This window comes from Tamandua tetradactyla, chromosome 13, assembly GCF_023851605.1.
Source record: "Tamandua tetradactyla isolate mTamTet1 chromosome 13, mTamTet1.pri, whole genome shotgun sequence".
Taxonomy (NCBI): domain Eukaryota; kingdom Metazoa; phylum Chordata; class Mammalia; order Pilosa; family Myrmecophagidae; genus Tamandua; species Tamandua tetradactyla.
In genome coordinates, this window is record NC_135339.1 from 92,682,280 (window position 1) to 92,702,737 (window position 20,458).

The 20,458-nt window shown below is 52.9% G+C and overlaps 1 protein-coding gene across 3 annotated transcripts in view; it reads right to left on the reverse strand.

Annotated features, from left to right (window-relative positions):
- Positions 1–515: 515 nt before the first annotated feature.
- The window catches only part of C13H10orf143 (chromosome 13 C10orf143 homolog), a 58,568-nt gene continuing 38,625 nt past the window's right edge, over positions 516–20,458 (reverse strand). Inside the window, exon 4 of one of the 3 annotated variants that reach the window (XM_077126420.1) lies at positions 516–601. In XM_077126420.1, the coding sequence (XP_076982535.1) occupies positions 581–601 (21 nt within the window). In that variant the 3' untranslated portion in view covers positions 516–580. Of the gene's footprint in view, positions 602–13,868; positions 15,513–20,458 lie in introns of those variants that run through there. The other 2 variants (XM_077126419.1, XM_077126421.1) reach the window with 2 other exon arrangements.

Below are 20,458 nucleotides of genomic sequence, written 5' to 3' on the forward strand. Positions count from 1 at the left end.
GGGTCACTGCGACTGACTTTCACCAGCTCCCCCTGTTGTGAGAGGAGTTGGGGTGCCTGGCCTTCCAGAGAGAGGCCACTGGGTCCCTCCTTTGTCCCACGAGCCTGTCCTCCCAGACTGGCCCCTTGCCGAGGGAGGTGCGATTTGCAGGGTGCGCCCGCCCCGGAAAGAAAACTACACATGCAGCACTTGTTGTCGGGTCCCTATCGGTCAACACGCGGCTGAGTGCAACCACAACCAGGAGATGCGCAATTACAGGAACAAAAATGCCCCTAGGAAATCAGGACGGGACTTATTAATATCAGACCCATAGGTGACACGTGTCAGACAATCGGTCAACAAGCATCTCGTGTCTGTGCAATCCCGGCTAACGTGTTACGATCTTTATGAAGTGTCCTTCTGGGGGTCCAGATTTTCAAATATGAGGGGCAGACCCTTTCCTTTTATTAGTAGCTAAGCTCTTTATACTTTTACCATATTGCAGCAGGTTAGAAGTCTAAGCTTTATTGTCTTATGTTATTGAAAATCCAGATTCCGGCAGCCTTCTCCCTCAGGTCAAGATTTGTCTGCGAATACATTCTCATTTCTCCATGTACAGAGCCTGTCTGGAGAGAGGCAGAAAAAGATTATGACTGTAATATACTTAAATCCAATTTATTTGCCTGGCCAGAAACTTCCACCCTCACAATTGCTTCCTACCCAAGATTCTGTCTTTAATTCTTTCATGACAGGAGGAAGGCACATCAGCGTGGTTTCCAACAGGTGCAGGCAGGTGACACGTGGGGTCCCAGGACAAGTGTGCAGCCGCTAACTGGCGGCCCTGTTCAAACTTCGCATTTGTTCATTAGAATGCCTCTGACCCCAGGTCTTTTGCAGGACAAGAAATGGATTTAATTAGAGAATAATGAGTTGTTGTCTAGGAAAGATTGCCACAAGCCCCGCGACTGCCGGACGCAGCCGTCCACTTCCGCTCTGCCATCCGGGTGGGCTGACTTGGGGCCGCCCGGCTCACCCAGGCATGTCTGCGTCCGGGTGGGGGTCTCTGTCAGCCGTTTCCTTCCAGGCTTTGCCTCTGAATCAGGCTTGTGGCCTCTGAGGACACGATCTGGGGATTATTTTCTTAATTAGTGCTTGCACCTTTTCAATGATCAGGACGTGAAGGTGCTGCCGGGCAGGCGGGAGGTGTGGGCAGGGCCTGGCTGCGTCGAGGGCACCCCCTCGCCACCCACAGCCCGGCCGGACCATGCGGATACCGGCCCTGGCCCCCGACGGCCCGGCCAGTGAACTTGGGACTGGGCTGCCCCACCCTGATTTTCATCTGGGCTCCCTGCCCACAGGCCTGGTCAGTGCGGCTGGGTGCACAACCATTGAGCACCTACTATGTGCACTCTTTTGTGCTGGGGGAGGAGGTAGAGATAGCAACTTGGAAAGAGGCGATGAACTGGTGGGCCTCTATCGCGAGTGAGGTGAGAGCACCCCCGTCCCAGCGAGACTGGCCCCGGACTGTGTTTACAATAGCCTGCGTGTCTGCACAGGGACCGAGCAACCTGCAGGCAAGACTGGGGTGGACACTCGGGTCTCTCCAAGAGGGGGGTCATGTCGAGGCTTGTTTAGCAAAACGGTTCAGGAAATGTGTCATCTGGGTCATGGGCTCTGGGGGCTGGTGTCGGAGGCTGCCTCCTCCTTGGAAATAAGGCAGCTGGCCCCCACCCCGGTGCCTCTGGAGGGGAAAGCATCCATTCAAAGTGCAAAGACCCAGGGTGAGCTGAAGGTCCAGTGACAGGTGGCACCAAGGGCCACAGGAGCTTGGGGAAACCACGCCGAAGACCACTCCCGGGCATGAGCCACTAGGCGAAGGGGGGCTTGGAGGAGCCCACCGCCACCCCCAGACTTCCAGAGGCCTCGCAGGCAGTGGTGGAGGTGCAGCCCCGTCCTAAACGCGCTTCCTCCTTCCTTCCACTGAACGCAGACTCTGTAAACTGGAGGCTACGGAACCAACCTCCCGCCAGGGAGCAGCTGAGTTTGAGGTAAGGTACAAAGCAGCAGAAGCCTAAATAATGACGCTCTCCTCCCCAGTGCAGGTGGTTTCCGGAAAATTAAACCCTTTGGGATGCAGACGAATGCCACCTGTTTCTGGATATGGCTTTGACTCCAGACAGAGAAGGAGAGAGTTCTTCCTTAAGTAGGTCTGAGAATGAGGTTCAGAAGGCAGCTTTGGGCAAAACTCTGCACCTAGAACACATTCGTAGGAAGGCAGCGAATGGCAAGAGGAACAGGGGTGCTTTCAGTATGGATGGATATTGCCAAACTCTTTTGAAATGATTTTAACACTTCATTGCTACGAGCAGTGACTAGGAGTGCCTAGTTTTCAACGTTTTCAGCAGCTCTAAGTATTACAAAATTTAAAATGCTGGCTGACTTGCTAGTAAAATGATACCTAGTAGATCTGATTTGCAGTTTTAAACTTATGAGTTTGTGCACCTTTTGCTTTTGCTGTAGCAAAAAGTCAAGAGCAACCCGAGTGCTGTCAATACACACTCACATGCACGGATACACACACATGCACTTATACAATACACACATACACACATGCGTGCACACACCCATACCATACACACTCACATGTACGTTAATGCACATGCGTGCACACACGCATACAATACACATTTGCATGCACTCACTCATGTATGCACACACTCCTACGATACACACCTACAGGCATACTCCTGCAGATACACACATGCGTGCACACACTCATACAACATACCCTCATGCACACTCACACACACTCATGCAGGCAGGGCATCGTGAAGATCAAGCAGGAAGATGTGAGGTGGTGCCAGCCGGGTGTGTGGGCGACCACTGCATCCTAGATTCCAGAGCTGGACCTTTGCTTCGACGCGACCAGGCGAAGTGAACCGAGTCACCGTGTAGCCGGAAAGCTCAGTCTGCCAATGTCAACCACTTCAGCAAAATTTGGGTGTAGCAAATTAAATAATGAAGGAAATATGTTAGAAAAGGAAAACTTGGCTAATTTACTTGCGTTTACATTCTTAGGAGAGTCTGTAAACGGATCAATAGAAGCAATTCCCTTCAGCTCACTCTCTCGGAAGAAAGTGCTGTGCCGGGCGGCAGCCTCTGAGCCTTCAGGGCAGTTTGCTCCGGCCACTGCGAGCTAAGGTCCCCTGAGCCCTGCTGAGCTGCCCTGGGCCTCGGGCCCAGCTGCCCTCCTGACATGGCCGTCACCCCCTCCAGCCTGCCGCACACCCACGCATTTGGAACGCGCCCTTTGCCGCTTGTTGTGTATCGACGCCTCTGTTCTCAAAGCCGCAGCTGTTTTCCTTGTGACAACCAACGTTGTAGGAAGGCAACCTAAAGCCGAGCAGAGAGGCAGGACGCTGAGATAAGAGGCCTAGCTCTGCACAGGAGGGCGGACAGACACCATCGCATCGGGGAGAGGTGATTGCAAACTGGGTGTCAGGTTATATAAGCAGTGTTTGCTAATTTTGTTAGATGTAATAATGGCATCAGGCATGTCAAAATACCCTTGTTTGTTAAGGATACATATCAAAGTATTTAAAGATGAAATAAAACCATTTCTTGGATTTGCCTTAATACACTCCAGAAAAGTGTCCTGGAAGAAATGGAGGAAACGAAAATACAAATGTCAACACCTATCGAAGCTGAGTGACGGTATGTGGGGGCACGTTTTCCTGTTCTCTGGGTTTGAATTTGCCATAACAGGTTTTCAAAAGCAACCTATCAACAGCAAAAAAAAAAGAAAGAAAAAGAAAAAAATTTAATTAAAAAAAAAATAAGGAAGGTAAGGGGTGAACACATTTAAAACGAAGAATATGTCATTTACAAAATGTTGGTATTCTTGAAAAATCCAAGAAAATTAATTTTAAAAATATATTACAACAACAACAAAAAACCTAAAAAAAAAAAAAAAGTAAAACTATTACAACGAACCGCGGGGCTCGTAAGCAGGTCAGACAAACAGCAGATGTACGAGAACAAAAGCGTCGCCATCCGCCGGCGGAGCAGGCCCGGATCTGGAAGCCGGCAGGGAACTGCCACGGGCAGGTTGGCACCGACCAGCGGGGCCGCGGCCCCCGCACTTGTGGGTCACCTTCTAGGAAGAGGAGTCGGGCAGGGAGCTGGGCGGCCGCCGGCAGTGCTGCAACTGGGCTGGGCGGGGAGGGGCTTGGCAGGGAAAGAGGCCGAGGCAGCATTTGGGGCGGGCCAGGCTGCCGGGTGGCAGAGCCCGGAAACTGGGCTCTGAGGCAGGTGGTCGAAGGCAGGCGGCTCACGAAGAACCCCGGGTTGGGTAGGGGTGCTGGAGGGGAAGTGGGAAGGGGCTTTCTCCAGAGCTGACCGCTGTGACTCGTTCACCGAGGCCTGTCCTGGGCCTGCACTGGCTCCCAGCTCCTTCCTCCACTCCGGCCTGCAGCAAGGGGCGTGGTGCAGATTCCAGAACCAGGAGGGCTGCTCAGGGCTCAGAGACCCCCAGCTGAGGGGGCAGCTGGGCACATGGACTCGCTTTTGCCAGCTATTCTGCCAGGTTGAGGACTCGGGAAAGCCCAGCAGGCTGCAGAATACAAATCCAGGGAAACTGAGGCTGTGGTGTCTTGATGGAGAGGTGGATACAGGCTGCCAGCAGGTCCCCGGGGGAAATCGTGCACCAGACTGGCCTGGGTGGACCCGGTCTCTCTGCCGCCTGGCTGGAGGCCCCAGGAAGTCACCCCTCACTTGAAAGTGTGACCAAATGGCCACTGCAAAGGGCCTCCGCCTGGAAGGGTCCCCTCAAGCTGTGAGGTCAGAGGTGTGGCCAGCCCAGCCCCACAACAGCCCAGGAGCACCCACAGGCCCCCGCTGTGGTCTGGGAGCCTCGGCCTCTGCTCTGTGGGGGCCGGCTGCCTGCTGGGCCCCCCAGACCCCCGCCCCACCTGTGGAGGTGAGCTCAGCCCACCCTGGAGAACCCACCCAGGAGGGGCTGGTTTTCCTGCAGGGAGGCCCCGTGTCACCCCAGGCCCGAACGGCTTTGGCTTCCGTCTCTTTCCAATGACTGTCCTCGGGTTCCAGAACCTTTTGACCTGGAGATGGAAATCCCTAAGCCTTCCGATGTTTTCAGAATGACACTAGTAGATGCCTGCCAGGCTGCCCTGTGGGTGCAGCCAGGCCCCCGACCCGGGAGGGAGGTCCTGCAACCCCTCTGAGCACTGCCCCTCCATGCACAGGCCCTCACTTGGAAGCCACGATGCCATGTTCTGGGAGGGAGCTGCGGGGTGTCACCCCTTGTCTTAGTGCCTCTTTATTCTGTTACAATTTCCTAGGAACCTCGGGTTTCAATAAAAACAAATGCAAATGAGAAGACGTCCCTAGCGGCCCCAGCATGTCCAGGGCCCCCCACACTGGTGGGGGAGGTGAGGTCTCAACTCGGGGAATCTCGTTTGCCCCCCACCCCCGCTGCGTGCACGGTGACCGTCAAGGGTGGGGGTGCAGGGCTGTGTCGCGTACCTCCCGCCTGCTCTGCCGTCTGATCAGATGTGCACCCCTCTCCCAGCAGGCTGAGCGTGCTCTTTGGTGCAAAGCAGCGGGAGGTGGAGTCCACAAAGCACGTGTTCCTGCTAAACCCAGTTGCCAGTGGCGCGGTTTCCTGGGGCCCCATCATCCTTCGGTAACATTCACCCGAACCGCAGGAGAAGGGGAGCAGCTCTTCAGGGTCGTGGGGTGCTGGGCGAGGGTCAGGGCCAGGACAGGCACGCGGGGCTCGGGGCCACCCGCCCGTCCACACGCACCCACCGCCCCCAGCCGTCCCCGCCGCCACGCGTCTCAATTACGCGCGACATGAAAAGACCTCCCGCAGGTGACAGCATGTGCCGGGAGACCTCCAGGGTCCTGCGGGGAACACTTCATAGCCGAAGTGTGTTCTCTCCATGGGGTGAGACCACTGTGCGATTTAATTTTTAATTTTTACATTTTAATCAAAAATAGATCAGATGGTGGTGGTCTCTCTGGGGAGACACACTTCAGACAGGCAGCGGCCACAATCCTCTCCAGTACGTGGAGCTGCCAACGCTGGCTCGGCCAGCCACACCCCACCCCCTGCCGCCGCGTGGCCCCCAGCCCACCTGGGAGAGGAGAGATGCCGCGGGGGTCCTGGGCCCTGCCTGGAGATGCAGGCTCATGTCCTGGGGGAGCCCCAGCTTCCCAGGGGTGCCAGGGTGGGGAGATGGCCAAGACGCCCCTGCCTGTCTGAGTGAACCCAGCTCTGGGCCGGCACTCACAGGGTGGTCTGTGCCCCGCAGCAGTCAGCACCCGCTGCGGAGGGCAAGGAAGGGCTCGTGCTTCTCTGCTCGGGGTACTCACGGGAAACGGCGCTGCCCACGGCATTGCTGCTCCTGGCCGTTCCCAGCACTGCCGGGAGGTCGGCCTAGAGTCCAGGGCTACCGGAGGGGCTCGGAGGGCAGCCCCCAGGCCGCTGCGCCAGCTTAGATGAGCACTGTATGCAGCACAGAGCTCCTGAGGACCCCAGCTTCTCACCTGAAAAGCGGGGTGATGCTGGTCTGTACCCCATGATGTCTCGGGGATTTAAAGAGCTTGTCAAAGCCAAGAGGCAGACACTGGTTGCTCAGCAGATGTCACTCAGTGTCGTCCTACGGCACGGGAAGTAAGGGCGGCCTGTCCCCTCACTGTCTCCTGTCTGGGAATGAGGGTCAGCTAGAGGTGTCGGGGGCCAGGGGCTCGGGATGAAGATGGCCAGGCAGCAGCGGCGCCAGGGCCCCCAGGACCACATCCTTCCCTGAGGCTGCCCCGATGCCCACAGCAGATGTCCTCAGCTCTGCCGCGGCCACCTCCTCCAGGAGCTGGGGTCTCCCCTCAGTGCCAGCACCCCTGGGGACCCTGACCGCAAAGCCAGAGCAAGGGGCAGGGGGTGGGGAGGGGAGGGGGGCGGGGAGCATCCCCACTCCTATCCCCCCCTTCGGGAAGCTCAGTGGTCCCCGGCCGTGGTCTCCTTGGCCCCCAGGAAGGCCGCCCCTTCTTCCGCCCGCTCCAGCACGGCAGCCTTGGCCTTGGGAGCTGGGGGAGGCGGCAGGCCCAGGGCACTGCGACCAGGACCCCCTGTTCCCCTTTCCTGGTTTGGCCCCAGGAAAAGTGTGGCTTCTCCAAGGGTCGGGATGCGGCGCTGCTTTCCTTTTCCTAATTACTTCAGTGCCCAGAGAAAGATCTCACCCTCTAGCCTGGTGGTCCCCGTTCTTGGTCACCATCTGCCCCTCGTTATTCTACCTCTGTCCCCATGGCTTGTCCTCTGTGACACTGTAGGACTTGGACTCGGATGCAGCTGGCCTGACCGTGCCCCTCCCAGCCCGCATGGCACCTCGTGCAATGGGCATCCCACGTGGGGACAGATCGATTGGGAGCAAGTGGACCCCCAGCCTCCATCATGACCTGGCCCAAGGCATGGGGGGACCACTGAGTCCTCAGGGTCTCTCTGTACTGAAGGCCATGGGCCTGAGGGCAGCTGGGTGAGCCCTTCCCCAGGACGCGACACGGGCCCAGGACACAGTCCCCAGGTTCAGCTCCAAGGGCCACCAGTGGGGGGGGTGTCACACGGGTCCCCGAGGCCCCATTTTACTAACTTTCCCTGATGGTGCCCTGCAGAGAAAGCCCCCGGGGGGGGGAGGGGCCTGGAGGCCCAGATGTCCGGGAGGGTGGCCCGAGGGCTGGCCCAGGGCCACAGCGCCAGAGGCTCAACCCGACATTGGCACCCCAGGGTGACTGGAGCTTGGGCAAGCCCCCCGAGGCTCCAAGGCCCCTGAACTGGAGGCAGCACCCATCTGGTGTGTGGGGGACGTCCCGCGGCAGCCCCAGCCCCGGCAGTGCCCTCTTGGCCATCCCGTCCGCTGCCCCTGCTGTCCGTCCACGCATTTCACAGCTGGGCCCACAGACACTCTTCCTCCCCAGTGCCGTCCAGTCCCAGACCCTCCCGGAGCCTCTGTCCCCGGAGCCAGTTCCTGCGGGGTCTGGGAAGGAGCCAGGAGGTGACAGCTCCGGACGAGGCCGTCACCTGAGCACCAGGCACCTTCCACAATAACTATCACATCACTCACAAAATAAAGACAACATGGCCAAGAAAAGAAGTGTGATTTTTGTGAGGCATTGAAAAGGTAATGTTGAGAAGAGAAATTTGACAATCTTCATATATTTTCTACCCTAAATATACGACATCTGAATTTATTCCACATAAGCAGGTAAGGAAACTTCAGTGAGCTCTCAGATTGACATTTTTTAAATAGACTTTATTTTTTAGAGCAGTTTTAGAACCACAGAACGTAGAGAAGGTTAGAAACACTGCACGTACCGCCTGTCTTCCCTGCCTCCCATTCATGGGGTACATTTGTCACAACTGATGGACTCACACTGGGCATTAGGGACTAGAGGCCGAGGTTGACACAATCACGGACAGTAATGAACGTCGTGCTGTAAGGGTCTACGCGGGCTGTCCTGCGGCCACCATCCCAGCATCAGACAATCATTCTTCTGCCCTAAAAATGCCCTGAGCTCCACCTACTCCTCTTCCCTCCCATGGCAAACACCGACCCTTTACTCGCGCCATCACTTTGCCTTCTCTGGAAAGTCACCGGGGTGGAATCACACAGCACGCAGCCTTTGCAGATTGGCTTTTTTCACAAGCAGTGTGCATCTGAGCCTCCGCCGGCCCTGCCTGTGGCTGCCGGTGCACTTCTCTTTACTGCTGAGTAACGTCCACCGCACAGGCAGGCCGTGCTGTCTTCATCCAGGCACCCAGGAAACGCATCTCGGCGGCCTCCAGGTTTGGGCAATTATAAATAAAGCTGCTGTGGACATTCGTGGGCAGGTTTTGGTTGGACAAAGTTTTAACTCCTTCGGGTCAATACCAGGAGCGTGATGGCTGAGGGAGAGGCTAAGCCTGCGCCGAACTTTGTAAGAAACAGCCTGACTGTCTTTCAAAGTGCCTGTGCCATTTTGCCTCCCCCACCAGAATCAATTTTACAAAGGATGCTATGAGACTGTTTTAAACATGGAGAGCTTTTGGCGACAGCCACAGTCCTTGACCGCGGGGCGCAGGGGTCACGGGCCGGGGCTCAGTCCCTGCCCCAGCACTGGCCAGTGGTGTCTCCAAAGCAGGAAGACGGCAGCTGCCCCAAAGGGTCGCGGGGGTCAAGGTGCCCCTCCCGCACGTTAGGCGTGCGGACGGCGCAAGGACAGCGGGTCCCACTAACATCCCAGGGCTGTGGCCGGCCCGGTTAAGCCAAGTCACCGTTAGTCAAAGCCCATTTCCTTGCAGGAACATTCTAAGAAATATTTTCTTTTTAAGTGGGAAAATACAATAATAGTATAGCAAACATCACGTTCTCAGTAGAATTAACTGTTAGCATTTAGACATACTTGCTTTCTATACTTTAATTAGTAAAACATGAGAGCTGCAGCTAAATTTCATCACACTGGAGTCTCATCTCCCTGTCCCATGCCTGCCTCAGGGTCCCCACGGTGCAGCCGTCCCAGCTGTATGGAATGTCCGACCTGGGGCTGCTGGGATGGGGGAAGACGTGGAAAACGGGCAGGGAGGGCCAGGAGGGGTCTGCGGTGTTTCCTGCTCTGTGGCGTCTGAGCACTCCTGGGCGGGGCGTGGGGCTCTGGATACCCTGAGTCGCCCACACCCCTCGGTCAGGGTCTGGGTGTGACCCCGCGCATGGTGGCAGCCCCACCCCACAGGCAAGGCTCTGGAGCGGGTCACTGGGCCGGGGCAGGGGGGCAGCCAGCCACAGCCCGCGACATTACAAAGTCCCCAACCAGCCGGAGAGGCCAACTGGGCCGTACAGTCCAGTCTGGACCGGGACCGCCTGGCCAGCTGGAGGAGGCTCCCTGGGACACATGGACTCGTTTTCACGGCGCGCCCCCACCCAGCGAATCACACACGTAAACCGCCCCTGCCGACCTGAGGTGCTGACCTCAGGAAAGCACGGGATTGCAGCGAGAGCTGGCGCCTGCGTGTGAGACCAGCGTTAAGCATCCTCCGTTCCCCTTCCGTGAGCCTCGAGAGCCTTCCCGATGAATAGTACAATCAGTGGAGGGAGCATCTGCAAGTCCCTGCGCAGACCTCAGGAGAAACTACGTGCTCTGAGAGCATTTTCCAAATGCTGTCTGCTAAGCCCAGCACAATGCTGGTGGGGACCGTTCATACATCCAGTAGACATTTGCAGCTAAGTGCCAGCACCCCATCTGGGGGCAAACCATTACCACAACCCTCCGTCTATATGAACTATGAAAATACAGGGAATGTGTGGAGCGGTGGACTTTTTGTTACGCTGAGCCCCACCTTCCAGGACTGATGCGGGAATGAAAGAACCGGAAGAGCGCTGCAGCTGCAAGGCTTCCCCGCCACCACGTGGAGACTGTCACAGGCTTCGCAGGATTCGGGGGCCACCGCGTCGCCCTGCTGGCTCCAGCAACCCACTCTGGCCTGGCATTTTTCAGAATAAGGGCCTCAGGAGTACTTCCATCGTGTCAGACTCTTCTTTTTTTTCGCCTGTGCAGGCACCGGGAATCGAACCTGGGTCTCCAGCATGGCAGGCAAGAACTCTGCCACTGAACCACCGTGGCCCGCTCCATCGTGTCAGAATCTTGCTGTCGAATGTGAGAACCGAGGGGACGAATGGCCAGCTATGGGACTCACTGCAGTTTGGAAGGAGGACTGCTCTGCAGCCAAATCTTCTGGACGACAGGTCTTAGGTGCATCTATCAATTACTCTGGATGCCAGCGAAACCATATCTTAAGTGGAACCATCTGGAAGGACAAGGAGTCTTTGTCAAAAGTGCGTCCCCACTCTGTGATCAGGCTGCCGCCCCGAAATCGTAGTTCCTGCAGAAACTGCTGACCTCAGGGAGCGGGGACGGTCCTTTGCGGCAACTGGCCCCGGGGGCCCACAGCTGGGGGTCCACATCTGAGCCCCCTCCCAGGCACCCCACAGCAGGCCACCGGCTGCTTTTGGCCCTCAACAGCTCAGGGATTGGAAAAGGCATTCATGATCCCTGGGATTAAGTTCCTTCTTCTAATTGAAGTCAATTTTGAAGAGGCTTGTCAACAATATTTGGAAAACATTAGAGATTCAGACCTTCATTGAAGTGTCCCTCCTCAAAAATGGACAAATGGACCTCTCCAGAAGAGGGAGTGATCACAAAGGTAATTTGGGTTGATCTATACATTTTTGGTTGCATGGTTGCATCTTTTCTTGTAACTTTATTCTTTTTAATATAGTAATAAATAAATGAAAAACTAATTGCAATGGGCCCTCTGACCCAGAAGTTCAACTTTTAACACATTCTTTTAGGAATATAATTGGAAAACTTCACAAAAATGCATGTGTAAGTATGTCCATCCAGCAGTTGTTATAATAGCAAATAGGTAAATAAGTAAACAAGCAAACAGGTGAAAATAAAAATAACCCAGATGCTCCGTATCAAGGGAACAGGTAGATATTGTGTTATTTCCATCCAACGGAGAACCATGCAGCCATTTAAAGTAACAATCAGTGGAGATTTATGTACCATGTGCAACAGTAAAAGTATATGTAAGTGGGCATTTATGTTCACATAGAAGAAGTTTTATAAGCTACACATCAAAGTGTTAATATTAGTTACCTTTGAGTAATGGGATTATGGGTGAATTTTATATTTATATTTCATTTTTACTAATCTATAATTTTCTAGTTTTGTTCAATAAATATGGATTTCATGTATAATTTTTTTAATGTTTTCAAAACAAATCTGGAAATAAAATATATTTTAAGAGGGGGTGAAACATTTACAACAATTTTAATAAATCTTTGTTACCCATTTGCCATGCTTACAGATATTCTGAAATGAGTTTTAATAATTTGTTGGACTAGAAACTGCTATAAAATTATTTTGTGAAATCATAAAAAGGTATATGTTGATATTTTTATCCTACACAAAAAGCAAACAATGACAAATTATGATTAAAGAATAAATTGAAAATTTATCTAATGGAAGTAGGCGCCTTTAAGCACCTAGACTATTTCCTCGGGGTGTAAGAAAATGTATTTTTCTTCTTCTTTTGACAGGAGAACAAAGACGAAGCACTTTGAAGGGATAATCACGTTTCGTGCTTTTAACGGGTATGTCGAAAGCCAGCGTAATGGCAGACATGCAGGTTATTAGCTAATCTCCTTTCATACCTGTGGTGCCCACACATCACTCTGGCGGGAGAAATGGGCTTCCATGTGCAGAGCACTAAGGGCCACTGCTCACACGGGCTCTCCCAGGCCCCTGCAGCAGGAAGGACGTCGCCCGCCACTCAGGCCATCCCGGCCGACGTCCTGGCTCTCGCTCCACTCGCCGAAGAGCACGTTTCCCGACCTGCCCCCACAGGCTGCCTTCTCAGACAGGTCAAATGTGGGGGCAGCTTTCAGAAGAGCTGTCAAAATGACAGCCCCTTTCAAAGGGGGATGTTATGCCACCTGGTAAAAGGATGTTTTCCTAGAATCGTTCATGATTTGGGGGAGCATGCGCTATGTAAAATAAAAAGCAGCCCCCATCTGGAAGGCTGTAGGGGGCAGGTCAGCAAGGTCACCCAGGCCAGGGAGCAGTTTTTGTTTTTCTTCTGTGCCTTACACATCCTTCTATAATGAACAAGTATTATTTTTATAGTCACTAAAAAAAAACACTCAAAACAACAAAGTGCTATCAAGACGTTCATTTCCCTCATACTTTTCAGCTGCAGGGTCCCAAAGCGGGTAGGTTGGCCCTGGAGTGGAGATGTCCCTGTGGCCAGAGGGGGAGGGAAGACTCTGGGGCTGGGAGGTGAGGCCCCAAACACCCAGACCTACATGATGATGGCTGGACACAGACAGAGTAGGGCTGCAGGCTGCTGCCACTGCCCCGTGCACAGAGGGACAGTCAGAACGGCCCACCAGGTGGGGGCTGGCCAGAGTCAGGGAGCACGTGGGCTGGGATGAGGCGTCAAGCCTGCACAGAAGCCAGCCCTGCTGGGGCACAAAGGCTCTGCTAAGACAGGCTCTGAGGGCTGTACAAATCCTAAGATAAATGGCCTGGAAGGTTAGCACTTCAGCACACACCATGTTACAGACCCTGCAGTAGACTTACCAAAAAGATGAGTGTGCAGTTAAGCTCAGGTGTCCACCTGGCCAGGTGATGGTGCCCAACTGTTCTGCTGCTGTGGACCTGAATCACCAGCATGTGAATTCCATCTACGGCTGACCACATCTGCAGTCGGCTAAGGAAGAGTACCTTCTGCAGTGAGGCTTAAAAGGAGAGGTCAGAAGAGAGAAGCAGCTCCGTGCAGCCCAGCAGAGCTCAGCGCAGCCAGCACACCTCAGCCCGGAGCTCAGAGCAGCTCTGACCCAGAAGTTTGGAGATACAGAAAGGACATGCCCCGGGGAAAGCACTTTGAGCCCAAAAGCCAGCAGAGGTCAGCAGAGCTTCCCATGTGACAGAGAAACCTGGAAGAAAATTCGCTGCCTTTCCTCCGAGGAACTGAATTTGTAACTAAACGAATCCCCTTCATAAAAGCCAGCCCGTGTCTGGTGTGTTGCATTCCGGCAGCTTTAACAAATTAAAACAGTGAGAAACCTTGGATGCTGCTTCTTCAAATGCCTTGTGTCGAGCTTCTCAAGCCCTCTCTTCACAAGCCACAAATTCTAGGATTTGTGATGAGACCAGTTGCTGTCCCCCCGTCCCTGGCCTGCCCCCCTCACTCGCTGCTGTCATTTCACGCTGCCAGCATCGCCCCTGCCCCTCCGCACCATCGCAAGAGAAGGCCGGCCCTGGCTTTGAGGGCTGTGCAGAGGGAAAGGAAGTGAATCCAATTGACACCGAGTCTCTGCATATGCTCGTGGGTTTAATGCCAACACGCCCTCTGCTGCCATCCCCATCCCAAAGGCGAGGAAAGATGGGGTGTAAAGAAGCCTGTCGAGGTCACAAGGTCAGATCTCACAGTGGGGGTGAGATGGGACCCCAACCAAGCTTGCCCAGCTCTAAAAGCAGGGCTTTCTCCACTGGGCCAGGACGATGCATTGGGTGCTCATTCTCCACAAAACAAGCTTCCAATTTGTAAAACAGCTGGGGAAATTTGTGTGCTACTTCAATTACCGAAATAACCAGACGTAAATATGTGGGCATCTCCTCTCTGCATGAACCTGGAGGAAAAGGAAGAGCTTACATACAAAAAGAACATGTTGTAAATCTCAGAGTTTTATTCTTTTTTCCATAAAAACTGACAGGTATCTCTTTTTGAAAAGAGGAGCAAGGTAAAGCTCTTTGAAAATATGCATTTTTAAGCCATAAATCTCAATGCCCTCGCCCGCACTCCCGGCCTTGGATTTCCAGTGTGGACTGGTGTTTCCTAGCCCAGTCACAGCTCTGTGCTCTCCCTCGGGGCCCAGTGTCTAGTGGCCTCTACGGGGCTGGGGGCCCGGAAGGTCAGCCCTCCTTCCCGTGACATGGCCCTGCTCCGTGGCTCAGGATGGTCGGACCACAAATGTTGTTGTCCTGGTTTCCCTTCGACGTCTCGTCTTCTCGTGTTCCGCCTTTCCAGTAGGAGATTCCTCCCAGGATGCACACCCTGGTCACATATGGACTGGGCTTGCACCATGTCAATGCTGAGAGCCGGTCCCTGCAGGGAGCATGGCCCCAAGTGGATAACACACCGAAACACGGAGAGGACAGGTCACTCGGCCCTCCTCTGGTTTGGGAAGGTTAAGGGCCTTGAGATGGAGTGCATAACCCAGGGCTTTCCCTAGGACCTTGGCTACTATGTGAACAGGGCACCGCATGGAGATTCCATACCACGGAGAAGAATGTATCTCCTCAGCCAGACAGTATATTGAAAACTCAAGGGAAAACCAGAATTTCCATTTTAAAACAAAAGGAGTCTGTCTTATGTCTGCTAACTTCAGCTGAAGAATGACATAGAACAAATCGGATACTAGCATTTAGTAAAATTTGGTTTAAGATGAAAAAGCACTTTAAATATAGAAATAAGTTCTTTGTTTAAAAAGAGTACTGAGTAGCCTGGATACTTCCACAAAACAAATGAAAAGTACAAAAGCAGGCCACATCTAGATATGATTCCATAAGTCACAGGTCCCCAGACCCCGTAGGAAGTTTGATACTGTGTTTTCTGAAGTCTTAAATAATGGAACTGTCTCCTCGCACTCTTCTCAAGCAGGCTGCCTGCAGGAGCTGCCGTGGCACTGGTGAGGGCTGTGGGGTCCCCAGCTCCCGTGCAGAGGCCCGTGGGACTGCCTGGGAGAGAGCAAAAAGGCCCCGGCAGGAGCGTCCTGGCTGCTACTTGGACAGGTGAGCGTCTAAATCCATTTGTAAGAGATTTACGTTCAGTGTTGCATGGAGAGCTCAACACCAGAATTGGAATCTTCCTTTTCTGAGGCTTGCATCTTCTAATGACTCATGGTGTGGTTAAAATGCCCCTACAATGAGAAAACAGCAGCGTGGGAATTAATTTCCACCGGAAAGCATTCACTTATACCTTGGCTACACATCCACCAACAAAAGCACTGCTTAAAAGACTGAGTCAACGCCCGAGTTAAACAATGTCACAGTGTCTTAATTTCTGACGTCGGTATATTTTTACTGCTCTGTCTTCTCTACTACATCAAAATTAAGGCAGTTAAAGCAACTGCAGCTGTGCCTGGTATGTAGAATGTTTTCAATAAATGCAATTTCTCTCTCCTACGCTACTATGAAGGGGAAAAAGAGAATAAAAATGCCATCTAAATATTCTTAAAAATAAAACATTTTAAATCTCGATTTCTAAATTTCGAATCAGGATTTAACACAAAAACACAGAGGGGGCTCCTTTCCCCCAGATGCATGGAAGCCATCCAGGTTAAGTAACAACCCCCCATGCATCCAGCCCTCCCCATCCCCTCACCGTTTCCAGGAGCAGCCTCTGGCCCTCCACCTGCAGCAGCAGCAGTGACGGGAGGACCAGGCAGCTGGGGCTGGCATGAGAGTGCAGGCACCACACCTGGCCAGGCAACCAGCAAACGGCACAGCAAGTGTGGAGTGCGCCCGCCCACCGCCCAGCCCTGCCCGCTCCTAGGACGATGGCCACGGGCACCTGGGGGGCCCGCGAGGGGCCAGGTGGTGTGGCAGGGGAGCAGCCTTGACAGTGACAGTGCCCCATTTCCTGGTCACCAGGCGCTGCCCGAGTCACGGGGCCCTGACATGAGGCCTGCAGGCCAGGGTGGGGCTGGCACTCAGCTCCCTAGCACCCACTCCCTGCCAAATGCCCACTCAGGGGCTCGGGGCAAACATCATGGGGGCCCGGGAGGAGCAGCACACCTTCCCTGACAAGGGGGCCGGGAAGGCGTCACCCAGGAGAGGTGGCTCAGTGGGGCCACGAGGGAGTGAGAGGTGACCAGGTGGGCAAGGGCATCCAGCAGGGCCAGGGTGGGGGCAGGAGACCTTGCTGGTGGCGCCTGCGGGTGGCCACAGGGGAGATGACAGGAGGACGGGGGGGCTTCCGGGTTGTGAGGGGCCCCAGGCACCAGGACAAAGGTGCTGAATTTCCTCCATGGAATTTCAGAATTGCATGTATAATAGGTGTCATTTCACAAAAGGATACTTTGTTACAAAAGGACACTTTGGAAACTCTAGATTAAACAAAATCAAGCATTTTTATTACCATTCTCAGTCTTTAGTCCTTTAATGTACATCCAGTCTCCAAAGGTGGAGAGAAGTGGGCAGCATTTCCAGACTTCTTTGGCCAGGAACTTCTCTTGTCATGAGACATGTAGAACCGGGGGGCTGCTGGGCACCAGGTGTGCAGGGCCCAATCGCGGGGGGACGCCGGCCTCAAGGCCCAGGCAAGAGGGGTGGGCGGCAGTGGGGATGGGAGCAGAGCACAGCGCTCTAAACTTGTTACTCCTCCGCCTTCTCCTGCTGCCACTACTCCATGATCGTCAGTGCGGCTCAAAACACAGAATGGTTTCAAAAAGAGAAGATACTCACTAAGAAATCCCCTCCTACCTCCGCCCACCACCCTGCTGGAGGGGACTTTTGGAAGACTGGAAGGAAACGGAACGGATGAGGCCTGGGCACAGCTGGAGGGGCAGAGCCCCCCAGTAACACGACCGAGACCCAGAACCCTAGTGAAAGAATGTTAGAAACTGCCTGAAGGCAGTACCGCCCACTGACAGCGCCTCAAACTCCCACTTCTTCATCTTCTCAGGACACGTCCCAGGTTCTCACTGTCTCCCTCAAAGCGCCGAGCCCCTGTGAAGCCCGGGAGGCGTCCAGCCTGCCCCTGACCCAGACAAGGCTGCCCAGGGAGGCCCCCCCCTCACAGACAGCAGAGGCCAGCCACAGGGGCAGAGGGAGGGAGTCCGGCGCTGGCTCCACGACCTGGTAACCTCAGGCAGGAAGGGCTGGTTGTTAGTAACTCACCACTGACGATGAAAACACCTTGCTTCCTGTGTGGTTAGGCTTGAAAGGTGATCTGATAAGCAGCAGTGTGGAATAATTTCCACCTTCGGCAAAACACTACTTCAGTCTTTCTGCACCAGGAGTCTTTCTCTGCGCCTCCTCCGCCATGAGTCTTCACGGGTCATGTCCGCTGAAGGTTTCTCCCAGCCTCGGGCTGGGAGGATTTCCTCCCTGTTGGCTCACCGCAGTTGCAGAGCCTCCCCCTTCTGAAGACCTTCCTCTCTGGGCTCTATCCCACCTGCTCCGAGGGGGGGCTGCACATCAGGGCCCGAGGTCCACATCTCCGGACACCCCCTCTGAGGTTCCCACACTAGGCAGCAGATGTGGACCTTCCTCTACAGTGAATCTAGTTGCGACTGAACCTGTACTGCTGGGTGGAGAGCACACTGCCACGTGCAACCTTCCTTCACACCAAACCCCCCACCCCCCCACCCCCCGGGTAGGACCTTGCCTTCGGAGCTGGCCCCCCTGCCCGATACAAGGGACTGGGTAACTCTGAACAGAAGCAGCCCTTTGTGTCAGAGATCTCTGGGACTCCTGCCCAAGGAACAACTTTCCTTCTTTCTTTAAAAGCGTGTTTATCTTCACTGCCACCAAGCAGGGTCCTTTCTCAACAGAATTCTTCAAGTCCATAACGAAAGCAAAGGCTTCCCAGTCCCTAGCTGGTTCCTTGGAACCTCAGCATAATGAAGTATCTTTGTAACACCCACGGGCTCCCCATGCAGCTACCAAATATTAGTATATTTGCCTCCTTTTCTTCCCTTCCTTCTTAGAGGGAACCCCTGTTCTAAAGTTGGGGCACATCCTTCTATATTAGGGTCCCAATAGGAAATCGATGGTGTGCACACAAGGAGAAGGCACAAAGGCTTTATTTAGAGTGGAACTAATTACAAAGCTGTGGGTGGGGCGAAGCAGACTCACAGGGGCTGAGCCAGTGCCAAAACACAGCTGGACCAAAAGGAACATGGGGGCAGAGGCTTCTAGAACCTGGAAAGAGAGGCTGTGAGGAATTGCTACTGCCTTGAGAGGAACGGTCATGTCTGCCGTGGGACCCGCCAAGTGCCCTGCCCTGCCCTCCTGCTCCATCTCCTGTGGGCACCCCGTGGTGTCTGATGCCAACGGGAAGCCAAAGGACCCAGGCGCCCCACTGACACGGACCCTACAGGGCAGAATGCAGGGGAAAGGTGCAAAGTGGACCCGGAGGGGCAGATGGCTAGGTTCTCTCTTTACCTGTGCTAATTAACAACAGGTACAGAAGTTTATGGTTTTGTGTATTATTCTTTAGTAGCTTGCTTTTGAGCTCAGAAGTCTTCCCAAGGTTCATTTGCTCTCCTACTCAAGAACATTTAAGTTGCCTCTGGCTGACATAAAGAGCACTGTGGTGGAGACGGCTGCACCCCTCGCAGCTGGCTGGGGCTCAAGCACACAGAACGGGATGTGGGAGTGCAGCAGCAGACATGCTCCCGAGGCTTGGCGGCCAAAATGGCCACTCCCCTTAACCTCCATCCTTGACGACACTTGATACTCATGAAAAAGAACTGGAGGACAGGGATGCTTTTCACATGTTGCGCATTAGGATTCCAGGAGCAATGCAGAGGGCCTTGGCCATAATCATTAGACCATGCTTCTACAGACATTCCCTTCATCCGAGGAAGCAGTTCACATGTTACATACAATCATCACTGGTCACTTACAACTGACATATCTGTGGCCCACATTTAAACTCTGCAAATGTATGCTACTGTCTGTATGTTGTTTTTAATTTCTAAGTAATAGTATTTAGCAGCCTTTATCTTAAGGTTTTGCTTTCCATGTCTTATTAAAGAAATTCTACAAGAGGTGAGTCCTCTATATTTTCTCCTAACAGTTTCAAAATTTTCATTTTCACGCTAAGTCTTTCATTCTTTTGAGCAGATTTTCACATACACAATGCAGTATAACTCAATATTTTCCATAAGGAAGGCCAATGATCACAGCATGGTTTTGAACAGTCCATTCCTGCCCTGCCAATTCATTTCTCCTCTGTACGAGATCATCCATAACAGCGTAATCTGATCCTGGACTCTACGTTATTCCACTGTCTATTTGTTTCTTCTTTGTTTATTAGTATTTGCCAATTCTACAGCTTTGAATATTATAGCTTTGTGTAAATTTCAACCCCTAGCAAGCCCCCCTACCTTCACTATTCACAATTTCCTTGGCTATTGTTATTTTTCCTAACTTTTTTTATTGTATAGGATAACATATATACAAAGCAAAGAAATAAAAAAGCAATAGTTTTCAAAGCACTCTTCAACAAGTACTCAAGGACAGATCCCAGAAAGACCTATTTTGTGCCTCAGCATCTGATCTATCCTGGGGAAAATTCCATGAGCACTAGAGAATAATGTACATCCTTGTGCTTTGGGTACAATGACCTATATATATGTTAGGTCTAATTCATTTATCAAGCTATTTAACTTCTCTATTTCCTTGTTGATCTACTGTCTGGTTGTTCTATCTATAGAGGAGAGTGGTGTCTTGAAGTTTCCTACTATTATTATTGAAACATTTATCACTCCCTTCAGTTTTGACAATGTCTGTCTCATGTACTTTGGAGCTCCTTATTGGGAGCATAAACATTTATGACTGTTATATCTTCTTGGTGAATTGACCCTTTAATTAGTATATAGTGTCCTTTGTCTCTTATGATGTCTTTACATTTAAAGCTTATTTGTCCAATATTAGTATAGTTACTCCTGCTTTCTTTTGCTTACAACTTGCATGGAAAATCTTTTCCCAACCTTTCACTCTCAATCTATTTGTATCTTAGTGTCTAAAATGAGTCTCTTGTAAGCAGCATATAGCTGGATTATATTTCTTAGTCCATTCTGCCAATCTGTATCTTTTAATTGGTTAAGTTTAGTCCATTAATATTCAAAGTTAT